This window comes from Amblyomma americanum, chromosome 2 (assembly GCF_052857255.1).
Source record: "Amblyomma americanum isolate KBUSLIRL-KWMA chromosome 2, ASM5285725v1, whole genome shotgun sequence".
Lineage (NCBI taxonomy): Eukaryota > Metazoa > Arthropoda > Arachnida > Ixodida > Ixodidae > Amblyomma > Amblyomma americanum.
In genome coordinates, this window is record NC_135498.1 from 223724290 (window position 1) to 223747424 (window position 23135).

The 23135-nt window shown below is 46.3% G+C and overlaps 1 protein-coding gene across 14 annotated transcripts in view; it reads right to left on the reverse strand.

Annotated features, from left to right (window-relative positions):
• LOC144122196 (polyamine-transporting ATPase 13A3-like) overlaps positions 1 to 23135 on the reverse strand; it is a 738347-nt gene that overhangs the window by 291751 nt on the left and 423461 nt on the right. For all 14 annotated transcript variants that reach the window (XR_013312846.1, XR_013312843.1, XR_013312839.1 and 11 more), the window contains 3 exons: positions 12473 to 12571; positions 4684 to 4763; positions 4438 to 4480 (listed from right to left, as the gene is read on the reverse strand). Coding sequence is in view for 6 of the 14 variants with exons in the window: in XM_077655777.1 (XP_077511903.1) it covers positions 4438 to 4480; positions 4684 to 4763; positions 12473 to 12571 (222 nt within the window). In the remaining 8 variants the exon portion in view is untranslated. The remainder of the gene's footprint in view (positions 1 to 4437; positions 4481 to 4683; positions 4764 to 12472; positions 12572 to 23135) is intronic.

Here is a 23135-nt window from a genome sequence, read left to right on the forward strand (position 1 = left end):
GACTCTCGCCCTCTCTCTGAGGAAACTCTTCTGGGCGCAAGGACGAGACGTTCTGATTGGTGGCGTGTGACAAAAGCCCTGCTCAACTTTTTGTGTGAAACAGGCCTGGATACTCGTTTGTGACCGCCTGTGCATAACCTACATGGTTATTGACATGTGTCGGTGTTGTGTTGCAGACACCAGTTTTGAGTTTTATGTGTGTCCAGTAACCGCGATGCGAGCGCCAGCCAGTGTTGTGTGTGTGTGTGTGTGCGTGTGCATAGACATCACCCGTGAAACTCATTGTATTATGCCATCATCAGCCTTCATTCACACTTTCCTTTTCCTCCTCTTCCCTTTCCCCTGTGTGGAGTAGCAGGCCAGGGCCCTGTTACCACTGGCCGACCTCTCCGCCTTTCTTTCATTAAAAATTCCTTCTTATGCACTCGTGGTAACAGAAATGATATGACAAGTAGTGGTAAAATGACAAGGGCTAAAAACCAAAGAATTGGACAGGGCAAAATAAAACCAGAACAAGATGAGAAAAAATATCTTTTATCAATCTTTCTCTTTCGATTTCACTGCATCTCATCTTATACCTTTAGCCGCGTTCTTTGTTGGCTTCACCTTTCTTGCTCATCCCCGTTTTTATTGCGAAGCAATACTACTTTAGCTCGCACTTCAGCCCGTTCCGTGGCGAGGCGGTGGTAGGCACCATTGACCTTTAGCGTGACCTCGCTGCGTGACGTCACACCACGTGGCCTAGAGTGACGTCACACAGGCTGGGTAAAAACGGGGCCCCATCTCACGCCGTCGCGAGGCGAGGCGGTAGCTACCAACGGCGGCCTAACTCCCGCTCCTCTCACCAGGGGCGCTACGGTCGGTGTGACGTCACACCAGCTGTGTAAAAACGGGGCCCCATCTCACGCCGTCGCGAGGTGAGGCGGTAGCCACCAACGGCGGCCTAACTCCCGCTCCTCTCACCAGGGGCGCTACGGTCGGTGTGACGTCACACCAGCTGTGTAAAAACGGGGCCCCATCTCACGCCGTCGCGAGGTGAGGCGGTAGCCACCAACGGCGGCCTAACTCCCGCTCCTCTCACCAGGGGCGCTACGGTTAGAGTGACAATTGAGGAACGATTGAGAAGGATGGAGGAAAAGCGGTGGGCTAGGAAAGTTTTCAGATACCTGTATATAAAGAATGTTGACACGAAATGGAGAAAGCGAACTAGAAAATTGACAAGCAAATATCTGGACAGCAGTAAGGGGGCAAATCAGCAATTATCGGTTAAGAAAAAGGTTAAAGGAACAGAGAGAGCTTTGTGGAAAACAGGGATGCTGACGAAATCGGCACTAGAAACATACCGGACCTTTAAACAGGAAATTGTCAAAGAAAATATCTATGATAATTGTAGGGGAAGTTCTTTGTTGTTTGAGGCCAGGACTGGAGTTTTGCGGACTAAGAAGTATAGAGTCAGGTACCAGGAGATAGACACTTTGTGCATTGCGTGCGGAGAGGAGGAGGAAACGGCTGAACACTTGATACTTTTCTGTAAAGGGCTTCACCCTACAGTGGAAGGCAGCGGGGCTGACTTACCCAAGGCATTGGGGTTTAGGGATAGTGAAGGGAAAGTGGATTTTAAGAGGTTAGAAGTAACCAAGCGAAGGTTATCTGATTGGTGGCTAAAAGCAAGACAGGAGTAAAATTTCACAAGACATGGCTAGGTGGCTTGAGCCACCGCCCGATGTAAAGGGTTCAGCCGTATCCATCCATCCATCCATCCATCCATCCATCCATCGTCACACCAGCTGTATAAAACAGCTCCGCTCCTCTCGCCAAGGCAGTCATACAGCTAGATGTCACGATGGTGCCTACGAACAAGGCAGCTCGGCAGAATGCAAAGAGGAAGCATCAGCGAGTGACGGAGACGAAGAAGAACGAGAAGAACGACTTTCTAAGCGGCGCAATCACCAGGCTTAACCAAGCTAAGCCACGGCCGTTTTTTTTATCATTTTAGTTATCTAGCACACTTCATCTTCTGTGTTTAGCTGCGTTAATTGTTGGCTTCATCTGTTTGTTAAATTTTCGTTTGCGTACCGGATCACTTTTGTTTTCATTGCATTTTTTTTTCTTGCCAGTGCGCCTTTCTCATTTTTCACCACGCTTGTTTTTTGTTGGTGTGCCATGTTTGGGTTCAATGTTATTGGACCCCTTCTTGCAAATTTCTTTAGTGAAACCGCACCACTATTTAACGTGTTGCGGGCTTTTCTTTTTTAAAAGACTTGATAAAAGATATTTTTTTGTCTCATCTTGTTCTGGTTTTAACCTGCCCTGTCCAATTCTTTGGTTTTTAGCCCTTGTCATTTTACCAATACTTGTCATATAATTTTTGCTGCCACGAGTGCATAAAATTTTCACCTCTTGTCAGCGCCTGTGTTTTGGGTATATATGCAGTGTTTCGGTGTTCTTGAATAATGCTGAAGTTCAGCGCCTGTGACGTCGTCGTCTATGTCTTCTGTCCGTGTTTTTTAAGCGCTGTTAACAAAATAATGGATCACCACCAACTAGCCCGACAACTTGTCCTATTCAAGTTAGTGAGGGAGACAGCAGTGCACAGCAATGCGTGATCCCGCCAGTAACAAAAGAGGAAGTAAAGACAGCCTTAGGAGCAACGGAAAGGGGAAAAAGCAGCTGGGGAGGTTCAGGTAACAGCAGATCTGTTGAAAAATGGTGGAGAGATCGTGCTAGAAAAACTAGACACTCTGTATACGTAAACCTAATGACCTCGACCGTACCAGAAGCTTGGAAGAATGCAAACATTATCTTTATTCAAAAGAAGGGAGACGTCAAGGGCTTGAAAAATTGCACAGCGATCAGCTTACTAACCGTTGCCAACAAGCTATTTATTAAGGTAATCGCTAATAGAGTCAGGGCAACCTTAGACTTTGATCAACCAAATGATCAGGCAGGTTTTCGTAAAGGATATTTAACAATATATCATATTCACACTATCAATGATGTGATAGAGAAATGCGCAGAACATAACATACCTATATATATAGCTTTCATTGATTACGAGAAAGCATTCGACTCAGTGGAAACCTCAGTAGTCATACAGGCATTGCGTAATCAGGGGGTAGAAGAGCCTTAATTTATGTCAAAATACTGGAAGATGTCTATAGCAACTGCTCAGCTACCATAGTCTTCCACAAAATCAGCAATAAAATTCCAATAAGGAAGGGCGTCAGGCTAGGAGACACGATCTCCCCAATGCTGTTCACCGCATGTTTACAGCAGGTGTTCCGAGGCCTGAATTGGGAACAGTTGGGAATAAGAGTAAATGGAGAATACCTAAATAATCTGCGATTCGCTGATGACATTGCCTTGCTGAGTCACTCAGGAGGTGAACTGCAAATCATGATCAATGAGTTAGACAGGCAGAGCAGAATGCTGGGTCTAAAAATTAACACGCAGAAAACCAAAGTAATGTTCAACAGTCTAGCAAGGGAACAGCAGTTCACGATTGGCAGCAATGGCCTGGAAGTGGTGAAGGAATATGTCTACTTCGGGCGGTAGTGACCGCTGAACCGGATCATGAGAGGGAAATGACTAGAAGGATAAGAATGGGGTGGAGCACATATGGCAGGTTTCTCAGATCATGAATGGCAGTTTACCAATTTCCCTCAAGAGAAAAGTGTACAACAGCTGTATCTTACCGGTACTCACCTACGGGGCAGAAACGTGGAGGCTAACGAGAAGTGTTCAGCTTAAGTTAAGGACAACGCAACGAGCCATGGAAAGAAAAATGATAGGTGTAACGTTAAGAGACTGGAAGCGGGCAGAGTGGGTGAGGGAACAAACTCGTGTTAATAAGATCCTAGTCGAAATCAAGAGAAAGAAATGGGATTGGGCAGGCATGTAATGAGAAGGCAAGATAACCGCTGGTGCTTGAGGGTAACGGAGTGATTCCAAGAGAAAGTAAGCGTAGCAGAGGGTGGCAGAAGGCTAGGTGGGCGAATGAGATTAAGTTTGTAGGCAAAGGGTGGATGCAGCTGGCAAAGAACATCGTTAATTGGAGAGAGGCCTTTGCCCCGCAGTGGGCTTAGTAATGCTGATGATGATGATGACTGGCGCAGATTTCTGCGACTCGGGAAGGGATAACTCCAAAGCTGACCTGGAATTACGCAGACCTTATGAAGAGGTCGAACGAGCGATAAGTAACAAGAAATCTGTAGATAGGGACTGGAGGCCCGTTACGGTTGATAGGATAAAGGGAGCAGCTAAACTGTTTGCTTATCTGGATCTGATCTAGTTAGCTCATACTGCAATTAAAACAGCCTCGTGCCGTATCACTTTGCTGTGTGTTGTCCTTCGTTAGCTGCTGTTTTAACTCTAAAGATTTTGGTTTTTCGGACACTCACCAAATATTGTAAAACGCCAAAGAAAGGAGATACTTACTCCACAGTCATTGGCGCCGTCCCCGCACATTGCAACAATGTATCTGGAAAAACACACAAACGGCTATTTCAGATGAAACACGGACATTTGAGAAAGCAACTGCTCTGAACAGCTGTGATCCCAATGTGCTGCGTGTTGCCACTTGGGAAAAATATGTAGCGCACGAAATGTATTCGTACACAGTTGCGCCCTTGGAATTGCTGACGCACGTACGCAGTCCGAAAAGAACGAAGTTGCTTCACTGACCCGAGGCTTTGAAGGTCTTCGACCAGCTCGACTTTCTGTTGAGGCGTCATTCTAGCAAAGACGACTCCGTTCACGAGCAGCTGCAAGCAACAAAAAAAAATTAATGAGCTAAGTGGTTTATAATTGAAGAACACCGCAGGTTTCAGTTCACTGGATCTGAATGCTTGATGCATGCACTCAAGCTCTACTACTATCTCTACTCCCCGAGCCCAATGTTGGCGGCATTAAAGAAGAAACTTCCAAGTTTTTGGGTTTGCGTCCGCTGGAATCTTGGCGCAGGGAAAAATTTTTTGTCTATAGCATACAATCATGCTGTACGCTTCTTAGTGCCCCAAAAGACTGCTGGCCTCCGTCAGATTTTTTGTACGCCTCTCCATTACTTATCGACCCTTTTGCTAAAGCTGAATAACCATTCCGTTCGCTTTTGCGCGGAGCTCACTGCTGGATATACTAGCGCGTGCTTGCGTTCAACGACGGGGGAGCATTTGCTAACCAATATCCAGGCCACGGGCAACAGGAAGCCGCGTAAAGAACTGGTTCGGCGATGAACAGATCTTTTTGTTGGGGACGGAGCCGGTCTCGCAGCAATGCAGAGCTTTGAGGCAGCAAAGTATTTTATGTGTGTAAAAGATGATTCGCGCAAGTCGGGTTCAACAAAATCTGCGATTATTTTCGTAAAAATAGGTAAATAAGGAAACGTGGTGCGATTTTCTTCCAGGCCAGCAAAACAAGCCACACAGGGAAACCTTTTTTTAAAAAGAAAGTAAGTTAGTGCACATGAACACACTCGTAGTATAGGCATATAGCGATTTATGACAAGATTTCTGAACTTACGACAATTAACCTATATATTTAATCAGTTAAAGAGGACACAAAACATCCTGCTTTTGAGCTAAAAAAGACGTAGTTAGAATTCTGGTGGTGGTAGTGACAACGACGATGATGATGGAGGTGGTAGGGCTGTAGACAGGACTTAAAGTAACGCTAAGTTTATCAGACTGGCGTTGTGCACCAAGGTCGTTCTCAAATATTCCTACCTTTTGATGGGGAGGCATATACATATATATCAATGGCTGCGTAGGGAATTGAGCCATGTAATTTTTCTGGCAGTGATCGTGAGCGATGTAATCATTCTGGCAGTGACAGCGACGGTGCACCGATATGATCTAACCAGCTCCCCTGCAATTTTACAGGTTGCGGCTCGTGCTCTTCATGTTACATACGGAAGATTACAAGACCGTACCGCTGCTTTCTCGAGGATGCGGCCTCGATCGTCGACAGGGTGCGGCTGACAATTTTAAAGCCAAAGCTTTATTGGCCGCAAACTGAGCGATTTCGCCGTGACGGTACTACATCGAGGCATGTGACGTCACAACGCGCACCTCGCCGCGGAAGGTTACTGTGCTTCGCGCGCTCGCCGTGCCATCTGTCATGACGTCACACCACGCCGTTCGCCTCCGTTTGGTAGGACGTGACACCACGTTCCTCGTCGTTGCGCTCGCCTCCGCTTGCTTCGACAGCTGCGTCGCATGCGTGGTAAGATGTCACAGGAGTGAAAAACGCGCAACCGCAGTTGAGGCGGAAGTGTGGACGGCGACAATTCTGATAAGCTGGAGGAGGCCTGGAATCGACAGCGAACGAGATGAAGAGGAAACGAATCGCCCAGGAAACAGACGAACAGCGCGCCAAACGACTGGCTAAACGCCGCCGTGAATATGCCGCCGCGAGACAGGCACGTTTGACGTCCGGTGTCTCGACCGCTCGCAGGAGAGACAGCAGCCGGAGGAGAGCCCTGAGTCCTGCTTCACTGAAGATGACGCGTGATGAACGATGGAATGCGACCAAGAGACTTTAGCGGCGTGCTAAGGAAACCCAAGAACAACGTGCCGTTAGCCTAGAGAATAGACGCAAGAGTGACACGACTCCTTCAATCCTTGGATAGCCTCGTTGCGGAAATCAAACATGGACCTACAGGTCATGCTGGACGTTTATTTCTGTGCTTCATACATTGTGGAATATGTGAACAAGGCTAACCGGGGAGTTTCACACTTGCTTTCGCTACATATATCCTGGCATAGATGAGCTAAGCAACTGCCATTTTTCAAGTTGACTTCATCGCGACTACATTGGCGAGCCCACCATCTACACAAGCTTATTGCAATCAAGGGGCCGTTATCGCTTCTTCTAGGGGCGGTGTTTCATCGGAACTTTTTGGTCATTCTTGAAGTGACAGCGATGGTGCACGGATATGATCTAACCAGCTTCCCTGCATTTTTTCAGGTTGTGGCTCGTGCTCTTCATTTTACCTGAGCGAAGATTTCAAGACCGTACTGCTGCTTTCTCGAGGACCAGGCCTCGAATGTTGACACGGTGCGGTTGATAATTTTCCAAGTTGACTTCGTCGCGACTGCATTGCCGAGCCCGCCATCTACACAAGCATTCTGCAATCAACGGGCCTGTTGCTGCTTCCTATGCTGGCGGTGTTTGATCGGAACGTTTTGGTCATTCTGGCAGTGACAGCGATAGTGCACGGACATGATCTATAGCCAGCTCCCCTGCAATATTACAAAGTGTGGCTCGTGCTCTTCGTGTTACCTGACGGAAGATTTCAAGAACGTACTGCTGCTTTCTCGAGGACCAGGCCTCGAATGTTGACACATTGCGGATGACAATTTTCCAAGTTGACTTCATCGCGACCCATTGCCGAGCCCGCCATCTACACAAGCTTTCTGCAATCAACAGGCCTGTTGCTGCTTCCTATGCTGGCGGTGTTTGATCGGAACTTTTTGGTCATTCTGGCAGTGACAGCGATAGTGCACGGACATGATCTATAGCCAGCTCCCCTGCAATATTACAAGGTGTGGCTCGTGCTCTTCGTGTTACCTGACGGAGGATTTCAAGACCGTACTGCTGCTTTCTCGAGGACCAGGCCTCGAATGTTGACACGGTACGGTTGACAATTTTTCAAGTTGACTTCATCGTGACTACATTGCCGAGCCCGCCATCTACGCAATCTTCCTGCAATAAACAGACCTGTTATCGCTTCCTCTTGGGGCGGTATTTCATCGGAACATTTTGGTCATTCTGGCAGTGAAAGTGACGGTGCACGGACATGATCTAACCAGCTCCCCTGCAATTTTACAGGTTGGTTGAAATTTTCTTACGTAAAGCGTGTTTGACGCAATGTTAATAATTTCATCGCATTTGCTGCGAGAAGTGTCTGTTTAGGTTTCGTGGGTATTTTCGTGTGCGCTGTCGTGGATGTTACCTTTCCCTATTCAACCATGTTGAATTTCGGGCCATGCACTAATAAGGGACGCTAAATGGTTCTGGTGGCTATGAGAACACTGAACTGCTAAAACGTGTTTCACCCAACATGTCCACGGACTGCCTTGTGTGTTTGAAGGCGTTTGCGCCACTCTGTCTATTTCTTTTAAGCACTGAATGTGGCAACCGATATCACATCGGAAAATGCTCAGGTGTTGCAAAGACTAGCCATAAAAGCATGCCAAAGGACAAGCTGCCTGCCTGGTTTTGTCTCACCTGTATTGAGAACAAATCTCGGTTAACACGTGGTCAGGGAAGCACCGCGTCTATCGCTGACCACTCATCTGGAAACCTTCAGGAACCGTCCCTGACAGACGTCATGAAAAAATTGAACATTGTTCTTCGTCTAGAAAAACTAGAACCGAAGCAGGAGGAGCAAATGGCAAAGCATGAATTGACAGAGTAGCATCCAAGAGCAAAGCTAAACAATTCAGGACATACAAAACAGAATAGAAGGTCTTGCATCTAAGTATGCTGAGGTGCTGAACACTCTAAGCTTGCAACAGGTAGACATAAAAGATCTCAGAGAAAAAACAGGTGACCGCGAGGCTCTACTAGTTGACAAAAGTGCACAAATTTCTCGGTTAGAATTAGCTGTAGCAAGACTAGAATTGTTTTCGAGGAAAAATGACTCCGAGATTCAAGGGTTAAAGAAAGGCAAAATGAGAATCTGATGGACACGCTTGGATTTATAGCAAGCAAACTCGGTGTGGATGCTCCAAGTCTTGAGGACAAGGAGGCAGTTCATTGAATTAAAGGCAAACCAGGCACGCCTCCACCAATCCTAGTGAGGTTTGCAAGGCGCACAACCGAAGAAAAATGAATGGAAAAGAATAGCGCACTTTAAGTATAGATGAGGACAAAAAATCTATCTAAACTAGAACTTTACTCCGGCTTCTTTGGCTTCTCTGGCAGACGAAAACTCAAGCAAAGGAAAGGCAGTATCGTTAAGTCTGGTTTCAATATGGGCGTATTTTGGTTAGAAAGACGGAAGGTTCTCCTGTTATCCACGTTAACAAAGAGGAAGGTTTGAGCGCAATAACATGAGAAACAAAAATGTGCAACTTAGCCCCAAAGTAAGCCGCAACGAGGCTGGTTTATTCTATGGTCGCATTACCTATGCGTCCAGCAAGACCTACTTGCATCTAGAACGGTTACAGTTTTTCTTTCAACATGGCAAGACCCATGACTCGCGATAAGAATCCGAATACTGGCCTTCTGAAGCCACGTGATTTGGTAGCATCAGTTGGCACTAGCAAAGGGAACGTTTCATGCTTACGCATGAATGCTAGCTCAGTCAGCCCGAAATAAGGAAGACGCGATCATAACGTTACTTGATAGCTTTGCTTTCCGTTTCGACGTGATAACGGTGGCTAAAACTTAGCACCGCGACGATTGCTAAGTGTTCAAAATTACCTGGATATGTGTCGTTCTGTTTAAACCGATCGGAAAGGAAAGGTGGGGGTGCTACGTTACTGGTCAAAAACACTTTTGACTGCAATGTACTTACTGACTGTTCAAACCTAACAATCGATTACGAGGTTCTGTCGATAAAAAGTCCAATTGGTATTCTCTCGACCACTTATAGGCCGCCTGGAGGGGACGTAAACTTTTTTTTTTCCTTTCCTTACTCATATTTGGGTTGGATATTTGACAATAACTACGATTTTATTCTCGGCGGCGATATAAACATAAATCTCTTGATCCCGACAAGCAATCGGGATAACCTTTCTAGCTGATTAACAGATGATGCATCCACAAATGTTATAACGACTCCAACCCGCACTCAGCTGAACAAGTCGACGTTGATTGACGTTTTTATCACACAATCTAAAAACACACCGATTTGTTTCGGTACTTTGCTGTACACCTGAGTGATCACTTGCCAATTTGTTTGGCGCTCAGATGCACTTCCCTCCTGCAAAAAAGCTCAGATACCCGTGTAGCCAGATCAAGAGATATAAATAATGGAACGACTGAACTATTTTGTAACTGCCTGTCTAAATTTGATTGGCATGAGGTCTTTCGTTCTAAAGGTGCTGAAGAGGCATATGAACTGTTCACAGAAAAACAAAAGCGTGCTACAGTTGCTTTAAATATGTGACGAAAACGCGTCCGCGATTAGCACGCAAGCCTTATTGGCTTAAACTCGAATGTCTCAGGGCTATTCGTAAAAAAAAAACGCTCTCTTTGAGCGCTTCCTTAAGACTAGGATTTCTGAAGACCTTAAATCGTTTAAGACGAACAATCATTTGCGTAGAAGTAAGACGCATCACTTTGAAAACCTGTTCAACAATGATACAACCAAGCGATCTGACCTCATGTGGAAGAGTTTGAACTCTGTTTTAAATCGCCGTTCAGACCATAGTGACTGTCCAACTCAGTTGACTGTCAATGACAAAATCCTTATCGGTCACGAACTTGCTGAAACATTTAATAATTTTTTTGTGTCTGTGGCGTGCAGCATGCAAAACCCCAATTGCATGAGTTATCTGCAGAACAGAATACCCGAAAGTACATTTTTGTTACCGGTGACTGTGCCTGAAATCAAAGGTGTTCTTGTCCCTGAAAACAATTGTGTCGGTGTTGATGACTGGCAGATTCAACCGATTAAGCATGCCATTGATATATTAGCGCTTCTGATGGAACATGTTATCAACGTTTCCTTTTCGACAGGGCATTTTCCATGTCACTTACAAATGGAAGAAGTGTGTGTCATTTTTGAAGGAGCAGAAAAAATGTCCAATTACAGACCGATATCAATCCTACCAATCTTCTCAAAGGGCATTGATAAATTGATGCACAAACGAATAAACAATTTTCTTGCTAACAAAACATATTAACGCCTCTGCAATATGGGTTTACAAAGCACCGTTAAACTGAGACTGCGTTACTAACACAAAAGGATATCATTTTAGACTCTTTTGAGCGAGAGCACTACGTGCTGGGTTGTTTCCTGGACTTCTCGAAGCCCTTCGGTCGAATTAACCAAGCCACACTTTTAGCTAAACTTGAACACTACGGTTTTCGAGGCATATTTATGATGCTTTTGCAATGTTACTTAAGAAATCGACAGCAGCAGTACAAGTGAACAGCTACACTTCTAATTTTACACGTCTCCGGAGTGGTGTTCCTCGAGGCAGAATTCTCGGCCCATTATTATTTAACATTTCCGTAAATGACCTAGCAAACATTAGTGATCATACTAAATTTATCGTATGTGCCGATGACACGAGTCTTTTCTTTCCTGGACCTAGCTTGACAGAACTGAAATATAGAGCAAACAGTGTACTTGCGCTTTTAACAAACTGGAGCGTGGTAAGCTCTCTACTTATAAATGTTTCGAAAACAAAAGCAGTTTTATTCCGCCCGAAAAACAAACCGGCGAACGCAACCTTCAATCTTAGCCTTGCTGGATCCAACGTTGAAATGGTGTCCGTTGTCAAAAGCCTCGGAGTTCTTTTCCACGAAAACCTGTCGTGGGACGCGCACGTTAAAATGACTTGCTCCAAAATATCTCGCAGCGTCGGCATAATATCGCGCTTGCGTTTTGTTTTGCCGCAAAACATAAAATTATTGCTTTATCATTGCCTGAGTTTCTCGACACTAAGATGTTGCTACTTAGTCTGGGGTACTACCACTGCTACGAACAATACCAAAATACATAAGTTGCAAAAGAGAGTTGTGCGTATCCTTTTAATGCTGCTTACGATGCACACACTAGGCCTAGGCCAAGTCCCTCTTCCTAATCTTTACAATTCACTGCTTGCCTCATGCTATCAAACCTTGATGAAGAAAAATGACCCTTATCTCAAGGAACTTGCGCCTCTGAAATTACGTCACACTGTCTATGACACAAGGAACTCGGAACGTTGGCAGCTACCGTGCACGCGAACAAATTGCGGTTGCCAGATGCTACGGTACACCTTTCCGACTGTGTTAAATTCTGATTTCCTTGCACATTCCTAACGCGCATTGTGCAATGTTTTGTCCTTTTCATGTATAATATTGCTTTTTCTTGAGCCTATAGCCTCCTAGTAAATTTGCATAAGTAACGTGTTAGCTACATTTTTTCGCGCCGGTTGTTTTTTGCTGGTTTTTTTCTCTTTGCACTGTTATTGTCTTGACACTTTTCTTTGTTATTACAGTGTGCAAAAAACGAGCACGAATTTGTCCTACGTTTTTGTAGTGTAAACCCTTGTCTCCATATATCGCTTCTTTTTCGTGCATGAAGTAAAATTGCACTCTGTGAGTTTAACTTTTTCCTGACGTGTGTTTTGTTTCATATTCTTTTTTTTCTCCTTTAAGTTGCATACACATTTTTATGTCAGCACTGCGTCGCTGTCATCTGCGTGGGGCGCGCGCCTTGTCAAGCATTTTTTAAGGCCTTATGCTTGCCCCCTCTCAACATCACTCCTGTACAGTGGACAGGACTTGGACACAAAGCAAAAGCAGCCAGTACCTTTTCGTAGACATCCGGGAAATGCGATCGCAGCACTGCGAACGACTGCCCGTCCACTGCGAAGCGCACATCCTTTGCCACGGGTTCAGCGCAGCAGCCCTGTGAAGGGGAACACAGCGCGGGCTGTTCACGCATGCAACGTAGATAAACACTGTGCAAGGCGCCGGGGAAAGTTAACTACCACGGTTTATACTTGGGGCGCTAATAGTACTAATTACAGGGGTGCTGTAGTCAGAACATTTCCTGCTGGCGTAAGCTATCCGTTGCCAGAAAACGGGGTTAGAACCTTTATCAAGCTTCTTCGGCAGCAGCTTCTTGTTCATACCCTTGGATTTTTTTTCTGTAATGAAACAAATGCTCAATAAATTGAATTTAGTATCAATGCAGGCTCTTTTGTAGCTACCACTAATCGTTTGAAAGCGATACGGTGGTCTTATGATGATGGTTGGCGCTGCAGAGGCCATGTCCTTCTTGCGCGCGTACGCAAGAGCGTTATCTTGCCCAGCACAAGGGCTCCGATATCTATGCAGGGGACAGCAGAAGGGAGACACGCTTGCTTTTTGGAGCAGAAAATAATGCCTTTCACGTTTTCGCATGACCAGGAGCTTAGAGCAGTCGAACGCGCACAGAATACGACTCGAATGCACTTGAGAACATGGGCCTACAGACGGATTGCTACACCTATCATTTTCCTTTCCATGGCTCACTGTGTTGTCCTTAAATTAAGCTGAACTCTTTTCGTTAGCCTTCACCTTCCTGCCCCGTAGGTTACTACCGGTAAGACACAGCTGTTGCACACTTTTCTCTTGAGGGATATTGGTAACCTGCTATTCATTATCTGAGAGAACCTGCCATATGCGCTCCACCCCATTCTCATCTTTGAAGTTATTTCCCTGTCGTGATCCAGATCAGCTGTCACTACCTGCCTTAAGTAGACGAATTCCTTTACCACTTCTAGCACCTCATTGCCAAATGTGAGCTGCCGTTCCCTTGCTAGACTGTTGAACATTACTTTGGTTTTCTGCATGCTAATGGCGCAGTATCTGTCTCATATATCGGCGGACACCTGAACCGTGTCTTAAGGGAAGAGGCTAAGGATGGAGTGAAAAATAACGGAAGAGGTGCCGTAGTGGAGGGCTCCGGAATGATTTCGACCACCTGGGGTTTTTTAACGAGCACTGACATCGCACAGAACACGGGCGCCGTAGCGTTTTGCCTCCATAAAATCGCGGCCGCCGCGGTCGGGTTCAAACCCGGGAGATCGGACCAGTAGCCGAGCGCTCTAACAACTGAGCTACCGCGGCAGGTAACTGCTACGTAGAGAACGACGAATTGTGCACATATCGGCATTAGCCCATTATACTATCGCGTCAAACCTTTAAGGCGGTTCTTAAGTGTGCTTTTCTATTCTTCGTATTTATCAGGATAGCTAGAATATTACGGGCACCATAATTAAAATGTGGATCTGGTTTCTGGTTATGTGTTTATCGGATATAGCAAGCTATAAAAATTCATGAAATTTCATCGCCCTTTGTGCATTGGCAAATTGGAACATTACGAGGTTTCCTTCTCGGACATTCTTTTTTCTTAATTGCGCAAACGTGCTGTTTGCACAAGAGAGTCATATGTACAATCGCGTGCAGAATATTACTGGACGCGATTGATTAGAAAAAAGCTTATTGTATTTCTGCCTCTCGACACACTCGCGCGGTATTTTCGCCAGAGGATAGAGCACGCACGTCCCCTCATTACTGCACCTAATAAATATTTTTCGTACACTTGTTTCCCATCAAACTTTGATCGCGATAGTACATATTTAGGCCTGTGTCGCCTATAGATGCCAACAAAGCCCGATGCTGGGGCGCATGTGTTCAGATTCTTTTGTCTAGTGGTCGGTGAAACGCGAAAGTGCCCGTGTGCTATGCGATATCAGTGCACTTTAAAGATCCCCGGGTGGTCGAAAATACTCCGGAGCCCTCCACTACAGCCCCTCATTATATTATAATTATATATACTTTCTTCTTTCACTCACTCCCTTATCTCTTCCTGTGGAGTTCGCGTCCTTTCCGCGAACTCGGTCTTGTGTTTGCAAGGAAGGCCGCTCCAGTGGGGTCGGAAGGCGCCAACAAAGGGACCCGTCCCGTCCCGGCCTCCCCTGCTTTCGGCGGACGTCCTTATCTCCTCCACGCGGTCACGGGCATAGCCCGTCTTAAGAAGCCTAAACATGTACAGGTGTCGACATGTGTGCGTTGTCAACGGGTTGACGAGGTTTCGGGGGCGCACGAGATACGGCAGAGTATTAGGCGAGTGACCGGAAACCCACTATTCCCGTAACGACTGCGTTCGTCTCTTGCGGTGTGTTTGTAAACACTTTAGGGATCGTTTCGTCGGCATATGTTTGTCGCGTGTGCGACAGAGAGAGGAAAGTGGTAACGGCTGGGCCGCGGGTGCCGTGGGAGAGGGTGGTCACGTTAGTGCTGTTTGTGTATTTGATTGCAACCTCTCCTTTCCCAAATGTTTAATCAACACTCTTTCCGCAATCTGTGATTAGTTGGCGGAAACCTTATTTTCCTTTCCCTGACCACTGATTGGTGAGGTGTGCCGCTGCAATCTTATTGGTGGCTGTCCCCGCTTAGGCCGGAGACAGAGGGCTTAAAAACAAGCGCTCTGGGTTGAACGGAGCCTGAATTCGTCTGATCAACTGTTTAGTCATGTAAATAGTTTTCTCCTTGCTTTGTTTCTTCTTCTTTTATTTATGTTGTAAATAAACAGCACACATTCTCCTTTCCTCGAGTAATGTGGATGTTTGCGAGTTAGAACCACCGGTTCATCAAGAAACCCCGATTTCATCATCAACAAGGTGTTTCCTCTCATCACCACCTGAAGTGGGAAACTCAACTGGCGCAGTCGACAGGATAGCAACTTCTTTCTACTCGAGGCATTGGACGGAAGGTGCGAAGAACAAGTCGGTGGACAAGCTGTTTGTCCTAAAGGAGAAAACGTGAAGCTGCGTCGAAAGACAGACGTCGAGAGCTTCAGGATCATGGGTCGAGTTCGAGATGACGTCGGAGGCTCAAGTCAGCTAGGAGCTGAAGAAGCCGGGCAACAACAAGCCATCGAGGGTTCGAGTCAGCGAGCTGCTGTAAAGAACAGGACGTCCACCTCGAGAGGGTTCGAGTCAGCGAGCTGCTGAAAAGTAACCAGGCGACCAGGTCAAGCCAGTCAAACGAGGCTGAAGCCAGCGAGCTGCTGAGAGATCCAGGGCTCAAGTTGTCTGCATCTAGGAGCCTGTCGTCATCGCTGAGGACGACGAGATCACCGTGGCAGGGAGCAACGAGTGAGGTAGGAGACCTTTCTGCTTTCTCCGAATTCACCATGTCGGTGTAGTGTTTAGTGCTAGAAAGGGTAGCACAGAAAACGGAGATGGTTGCTGTAAGGTATAATCAAGAGGGCATGATCCGACGCGTTGAGCAGGAGGAGGCAGAAAAACTGAGTGAAATTGAAGATTTGAAACTCCAAATTGAAGTGGAAAAGAGAAAACTTGCACACATTCAGTTGAAATTAAGGCAGGGGACGAAAGTTGATAGCGAGGTCTTATTCGCAGCAGTTCAATGTTATACCTGCATGAAATTTGGACACTCGATGATTGACTGCCCGAATTCAAAGCAAAAACAAGATGTTCCCGCGGTGAGGACAGATGTGTGCAAACTAGTAGCTCAGGTAGAGATACTGGCGCCTGATAAGCTACATTCCCAGTCGGAGATGACTGTTAATAGGGTCAGTAAACCAGATGGGACAGAGGATCTGGCATGCGGAGACTTGCATACCGAAGGTCAGAGTTCTGAAACCTGTGTGGATTCAGGGACTGAAATAACGTTACCAGGAGAACAAATTCAGTCACTTTCTAGGGGTGAGTGCTCTGAAGAAACAAAACAGGAAGGGGCGGTTCTCCAGGTAGCGGACGCTAATCTGACGTGTGTGCCGATGACTACAGCTTTGACAGCTGCAGCGGTTAGACAGCAGGGCCTAACCTTGTGTGTCGTGCCAGAAGAGATAGGCATAGGAGTGTTAGTCACTCCTGTGACGAACATGCTGTCAGATCAGCCCAATATAGACCAGACCCAGGAGACACTTCAGTGTATTGCTCGCGAACAAGAGTTCAGCATCGCGCCCCAGCCAGTGTGCGTTAACTCTGACGCAGCATCAATGGTCGAGGACGGGGAGAAGGCGGACCTGATTGTGAGAACGCTCTTTGCAGTCGATAGTAATCTAGCCGCCAAAGATGAGTTGTTTTGCTAGCCGGTGCTGACACTGTGCGCGCTGACAGATCTGGCTGAAGGTGTAGGGCAGCTAGTAACATCGGAAACACACTCGCTACTAGAGCAGCCAGAAAGGGACCAGCCAGATGAAGAACATCAGAGCTCAGATTTCGATGAGCGTTTCAGAATCTCGCACGAATCTGTTCGAGACAGACTCGAGGCTTCAGTGGAGCTTCAGGCAAATCCGGAAGCTGCAAATGTTTCTGCATCAGATTGGGAGCTGACAGGGGCAGCTGCAAAGAATTTCGCAGCACATAGAAAACTGGTGGATGCGGGCAATGCCTCCATTCCTGTAGGTTTCCACATGGAGCAACCTGCCCCATTAGCAGAAGTGTGGAAGCAAGGCGGCGAAGATGACCGTAAAACGATAACGAATGAGCGCATGCGTTTCTTTGAGGAGAACGCCGACTGCCAACGCTGGAAACAGCTAGCACTGCCGGAAACTGCATGTCAAAATGTAGGTCAAGTTGCCGATGACAGGCCCAACCCTATTCTAAAATTCAAAGTAAGGGCGAATGCTGACGCAATACCAACAGCAGCCTTCGTGGCCCGTGGGGAGTCTGTAAGCTCTATTAATTTTGAGAAAAGCGACAACGGAGATCCGATAGCGGCGGCAGCCTTTACAACCGGCGCCGTTCCGGATAAATCGGAATTTTGGTCCAATCTTGTACATAACGCTCAACAGAAACATAATGTTCTGTTTCGAGATGTAGGCTGCTAGAAATCATCTCTGCCAATCTGGTGCACCGATCTGACATGGTGGATTCTGGAATGTGCAGACTGGTGTCCTAACCTTGTGTGTGCTGATTGAATTAAGCGCAATGTGCGTGTGCGTGTGTGGACTGATAGAACAGCCGAGCATACATGGGCGCACGTGTGTAATTTTGTTCCGGGAGCCTTGCGGCCGGACTTTGTCACACTGACAGCAAGTGTCCGCGTGACATTCTTGGTTGGGAGGTGTGGAGTTCGCTGACCCTTTCGCGAACTCGTTGGTCTTGTGTTCGCAAGGTAGGCCGCTCCAGTGGGGTCGGAAGTCGCCAACAAAGGGACTCGTCCCGTCTCGGCCTCCCCTGCTTGCGGCGGACGTTCTCGTTTACTCCGCGCCGTCACGGGCATAGCCCGTCTTAAGAAGCCTAACCATGTACTGCTGTCGACTTGTGTTCGTTGTCAAGGGGTTGGCGAGGTTTCGGAGGCGCACGACATACGGCAGAGTATTAGCCGAGTGACCGGAAACCCTCTATTCCCGTAACGACTGTGTTCGTCTCTTGCGGTGTGTTCTGTAAACACTTTAGGGATCGTTTCGTCGGCATATGTTTGTCGCGTGTGCGACAGAGGGAGGAAAGTGGTAAAGGCTGGGCCGTGGGTGCCGTGAGAGAGGGTGGTCGCGTTTGTGCTGTTTGTGTATTTGATTGCAACCTCTTCTTTTCCAAATGTTTAATCAGCACTCCTTCCCCAATCTGTGAATAGTTGGCGGAAACCTTATTTTCCTTTCCCTGACAACTGATTGGTGAGGTGTGCCGCTTGCAATCTTATTGGTGGCTGTCCTCGCTAAGGGCGGAGACAGAGGGCTTAAAAACAAGCGCTCTGGGTTGAACGGAGGCTGAATTCGTCTGATCAACGGTTTAGTCATGTAAATAGTTTTCTCCTTGTTTTGTTCCTTCTTGTTTTATTTATGTTGTAAATAAATAGTTAACCTTTTCCTTTCTTCGAGTAACGTGAATGTTTGCGAGTTAGAAGCTCCGGGTAATCAAGAAACCCCGATTTCGTCATCAACAAGGTGTTTCCTCTCATCGCCACCTGAAGGGGGAAACTCAACTCTTCCCTTACGGCGGGTGGTGGTGTGAAAACTTTTATTTGATGGAATAGAGTTTGGGACCCATAGAGTGGCCCCGCTACATGGTCGGCGTCCTTAGTCCGGGGCACTGCATGACGAGGCCCCGTCTCGCTTTCGTTTCGCCTGTGCCCTTTGGGACTCAAGCGAGGAGCAGTTGAGGAGGGCAGTCTCCCATGCCTCTCGGGAAGGGGTAGGGGAAGAGGAGAGGTGGGGACCTTGAGTACACGTCCACACCATGTGGAAGATATCACAGGTCTCCCCACAGTGCGGGCATCGCCCATTTGTGTTAGGATCGTAATGTTTCATGATTGCAGGACAGAGTAAAGTACCTCTCTGCAGGCGCCTTAAAGTTCGCTCCCCCTCCGTCTTACTCAGTCCCTTTGTAGGGCCCGGGAAAATGCGGTGGTTGTCGTTATAATTTATGATTTCCCAGAACCGCAACAGCGGCTGGATTGTCTCCGAGCAAGAAAAGGTGGGAGGAGGAGTCGAGTGAGTATGCGCTTGGGCAGCCGCGTCTGCGGTCTCATTACATCGTAAGCCCTGGCGGCCAGGAGCCCAAATGATTATTTTCGGTTTTGGATCAATGACATTCCGTCTTAGAATACAAGCGGCAAAGGGGGAGATCAACCCTGCCAAGTAATGGTCCCATGCTTTTCGGGAGTCCGTGATGAAGCTTCTCGAATTGGCGTGGGCTGCAGCAAGCGCTGTCGCTATTTCCTCGGCTCGCTTTGAATTGTGGGCTCGGAAGGAGAGCCTATAAACTTGCATTTCCTGGTGAACGACAGCGGCCGTGTAAAATCCCGTGGGCAATGGCCCTGATAAGTCTACATAGTACACACCGGTTTGGGAGCCGTGTTGTCTCTCAAAAGCCCGAGCCCGCGCTTGTCTTCTGTTTTCGTGCATGTCGGTGGCCATGTTACGCGGGAGCGGGGAGACCCAGAGCGTATGGCGCCACAGTTCTGGGATACGCTCCGCTTCCTCTGGAGTGCAATCGTGTTGGATGTCTAAGCGGTTGAGCAGGCGGCGCCCGGGTGCCGTCTGCCGGAGCCGCGTGTATTGGTTCATAACGGGGACCTCCCGCAGCTCCTGGTAGGAGTTTAGCATCCCCAATGCCTTGAGTTTGGAATTAGAGTTAACCACTGGGCGATACAGGGCTCGTTCCTTAGCCTTGCGGATGATGGTGTCTATTCGTGCGCCACCTTGCTTAGTAGTGCGAACGTATTGCACGGCGTAGAGAATACGGCTAGTCACGAAGGCATAGACGAGCCAAAGCGCGTCCCTGCCCCGCAGACCGCCGCACCTGTTGGAAACGCGGAGAAACATGCACCCTACCTGTCCGCCTCCTCTCTTGAGTTTCGCAATAGTGGACTCCGGTCTGAGTCTGTGGTGAATAAACAGGCCCAGAATCCGGAGCTGTTCCAACTCTCTTATAGGACCTGTGGGGCTAGGGCCTACGGGCACGTAAGCGATTTCCTGACTAATCGCCAGGCCTTTCTTCGGATTGAGGATGAGGACTATGGCATTTACATGATGGGAACACGGAGTACCCCTCAGGGAGCGGTGTTATCATCGCTCCTGTCAAACACAGCTATGATGCGCCTCCCTTGCGGGGCCGTTCAGGTGTCCGCCGAAATGTGACAGATACTGCGCCATTTCCTTCCCCCAACAAATAATTTTCATTTTCATTTTTTGGTCAGCCCTAGCTGGCTATTCATTCACAATCTCACATCCTGTTCACAGCTTCTTCAGATTCATAGAGCCTTGCTAGCCGCATTATGCCAAAAAATAAATGTCAGCGGCTTAACTTGGCTAACAAAGTATACAAAGTATACTAAGAACAAAGTATACAATGTACCAAGCATTTCTTAAGCAACGGGATCCCGAACTGCTTAAATCATTTAAGAAGTATAGTAATAAATTAAACAAGGAACTTAAGCACGCCAGAGATAACTATTTCAATAATCTTTTTTTAGGATCATCAAAAAACGCGGCCGTGACATAGAAAAAAACTAAACTCAATATTTCAAAACGTGCTGGCATCAAAAGGAATTAGTGAAATTGTTGTGAATGGAACAACGATCTCAGGAACTGATCTAGCTAATGTTTTCAATGACTACCTAGTAAACTTGAAGTTTCCTGCACCGTCAGGAGACTGCACCCAATACTTGACTGGCAGTTGTCTTGAGACAATTTATTTGAGTCAAGTTTCAGAAACGGAAGTTTTCTCTATTATCATGAAATTAAGAAATACTAGCTCCAGTGATATCTTTGACCTTCAAGTCCGACTGATGAAATTCATTGCTGACATTATTGCTGTCCCACTTGCCCATATTTTCAATCTTTGTCTTTAAAGTGGAGTATTTCCAGCACAGCTGCAGTGCGCAAAGGTTTGTTGTGTTCTACACAAAAAATGTGACAAAAATAATTTAGCAAATTACAGACCAATTTCCATTTTACCAATTTTTTCCAAAGTGCTTGAAAACGCCATCCATTCACGACTGGTTTTATTTACAGATAAATATAACATCCTGACTGACTGTCAATAAGGTTTTAGGAAACATTGTTCCACCGAAATTCTCCTGCTTCATCAAAAAGAGTTCATTCCAAAAAAACTTGAAGAAAAACGATATTTACTGGGAGTTTTTATAGACTTTACAAAGGCATTTGATTCTCTTAACCGGGGTATTTTGCTGAGAAAATTAGAATTCTACGGAATTCGTGGTGTTGCCTTGAAGTTAATGGAATCATACCTTAGTACTCGCATGCAGTCTGTTTCAGTAAACAACAGCACCTCCACATTTAAATGTACTTCGTTTGGTGTCCCCCAGGGCAGCATTTTGGGCCGTTATTTATTTAATATTTACATAAACGATGTTGTTAGCATTGATGATGATACGAACTTCCTGATCTACGCAGATGACACCAGCCTGTTTCTCGAAGGTGACGATTACGAAAAACTTGTTAATCATGCAAACAACACTTTAAGCAAACTTCATGATTGGTGTTCCTGCAACGGCTAGGTTACTAATACCAAAAAAACTAAAGCAGTCATTTTCCGAGCGAAGGGCAGAGACATTGTTCCAAATAATATTCTTCAAATACAGTGTCAGCCGATAGAAATTATGACAGAATTTGAAACTCTAGGCGTAATTTTTTCAGAGCACATGCTGTGGGACTCGCACACTAATCATGTTATCACGACCCTATCTCGCACTATAGGATTAATCTACAGGCATTGAGACCTATTTCCTGTAAGCACAAGACTGCTAATTTATCATTCACTGTTTTTATCGCGCATAAATTACTGCTTTTTAGTGTGGGGCAAGACAACCTCAACAAATATCAGGAAACTGATGGTAATGCAAAATAAATTAATCCGGATTATTACAGATTCTTCACCAGACTACTCAGTAGACAGCTTGCTTAGAAAGTTTGGACTAATTAACATAGAGAACTTGTATAACTGTCATCTTTGTAAAAAGTTAAAGGATTAAAAGAAACAAGGCATTAATCTCATAACTAATCAGGCAAACTTGCAAATGAATACCCATTATTATACAACTGGACATCTTGAGCACTGGGAAGTTCATCGTAACCGAACTAATTATGGTGAACAAATGCTACGACACACAGTACCAAGTGTATTAAATTATACTTTTCGCAAAGAAATTGATGTGATGAGCATTTCGAAAACAGAATTCAGATATTTATTCCTTTAGTTGTTTAGAAATAGGGTTGAGAAAAGGGTAATTACTTTTCGTTTTTTTTTCTTTTTCAAATGGTGCAATAGTACTACCTATGCACTACCTTTTATGCAATTTTTTTTTCTCAGGTTTGATCTGTATGCTCTGTGTACCTGTTAATTCTTCTGTTTGGCTTTATAACTGCGGTTCTTTCAAATCTTTGAAGTATTTTCAATCATGCATACTTAAACTGCGTTTCGTACTTATACATTTCACGGAAATTGTCTTTCACCAATTTTAGTGATGTATAAAATATCCATCAAAGTGTGTTTTGCCTATGTAAACAAGGGGGGGAGGGAGCCTGTCAAGTTGCTGTTCAGCAGCTTTTTCTTCCATCTCCCCATGTTTTGTACAAACATGAAAATAAACTGTATTCGTATTCGTAACCTTGGAATTCAGCGAAAAGAAAGCATGCTTGCTGAGCGTCTGAGGCTCGTCAATGGCAACTCCGCTACACGCTCGCGACAGCCGTTCTATTAATGTGTATTAGCTCAGCTGGGGTCTGGGGTCTAGGAGCTCTCACCAATGTGGCAAGGGCTCCTCGTCACCGGGTGTATCTGTTGCTAAACGGACATCGTCGTTTGGGATGACGCGGTTTTGCGACGCGTGTCTTGCCTTTCAATCTGTCCTCTCGTATCTCTTTGAACTCTCCTACTGTCTGCAAGGGGGAGCGATTGTGGCTCAGTTTGAGCCAGTGGGCAGGCCCGTACACTTTCCTTTTCGTTCTTCCTTCAGTCGCAACAACACACAATCCAGGATATGTAAAG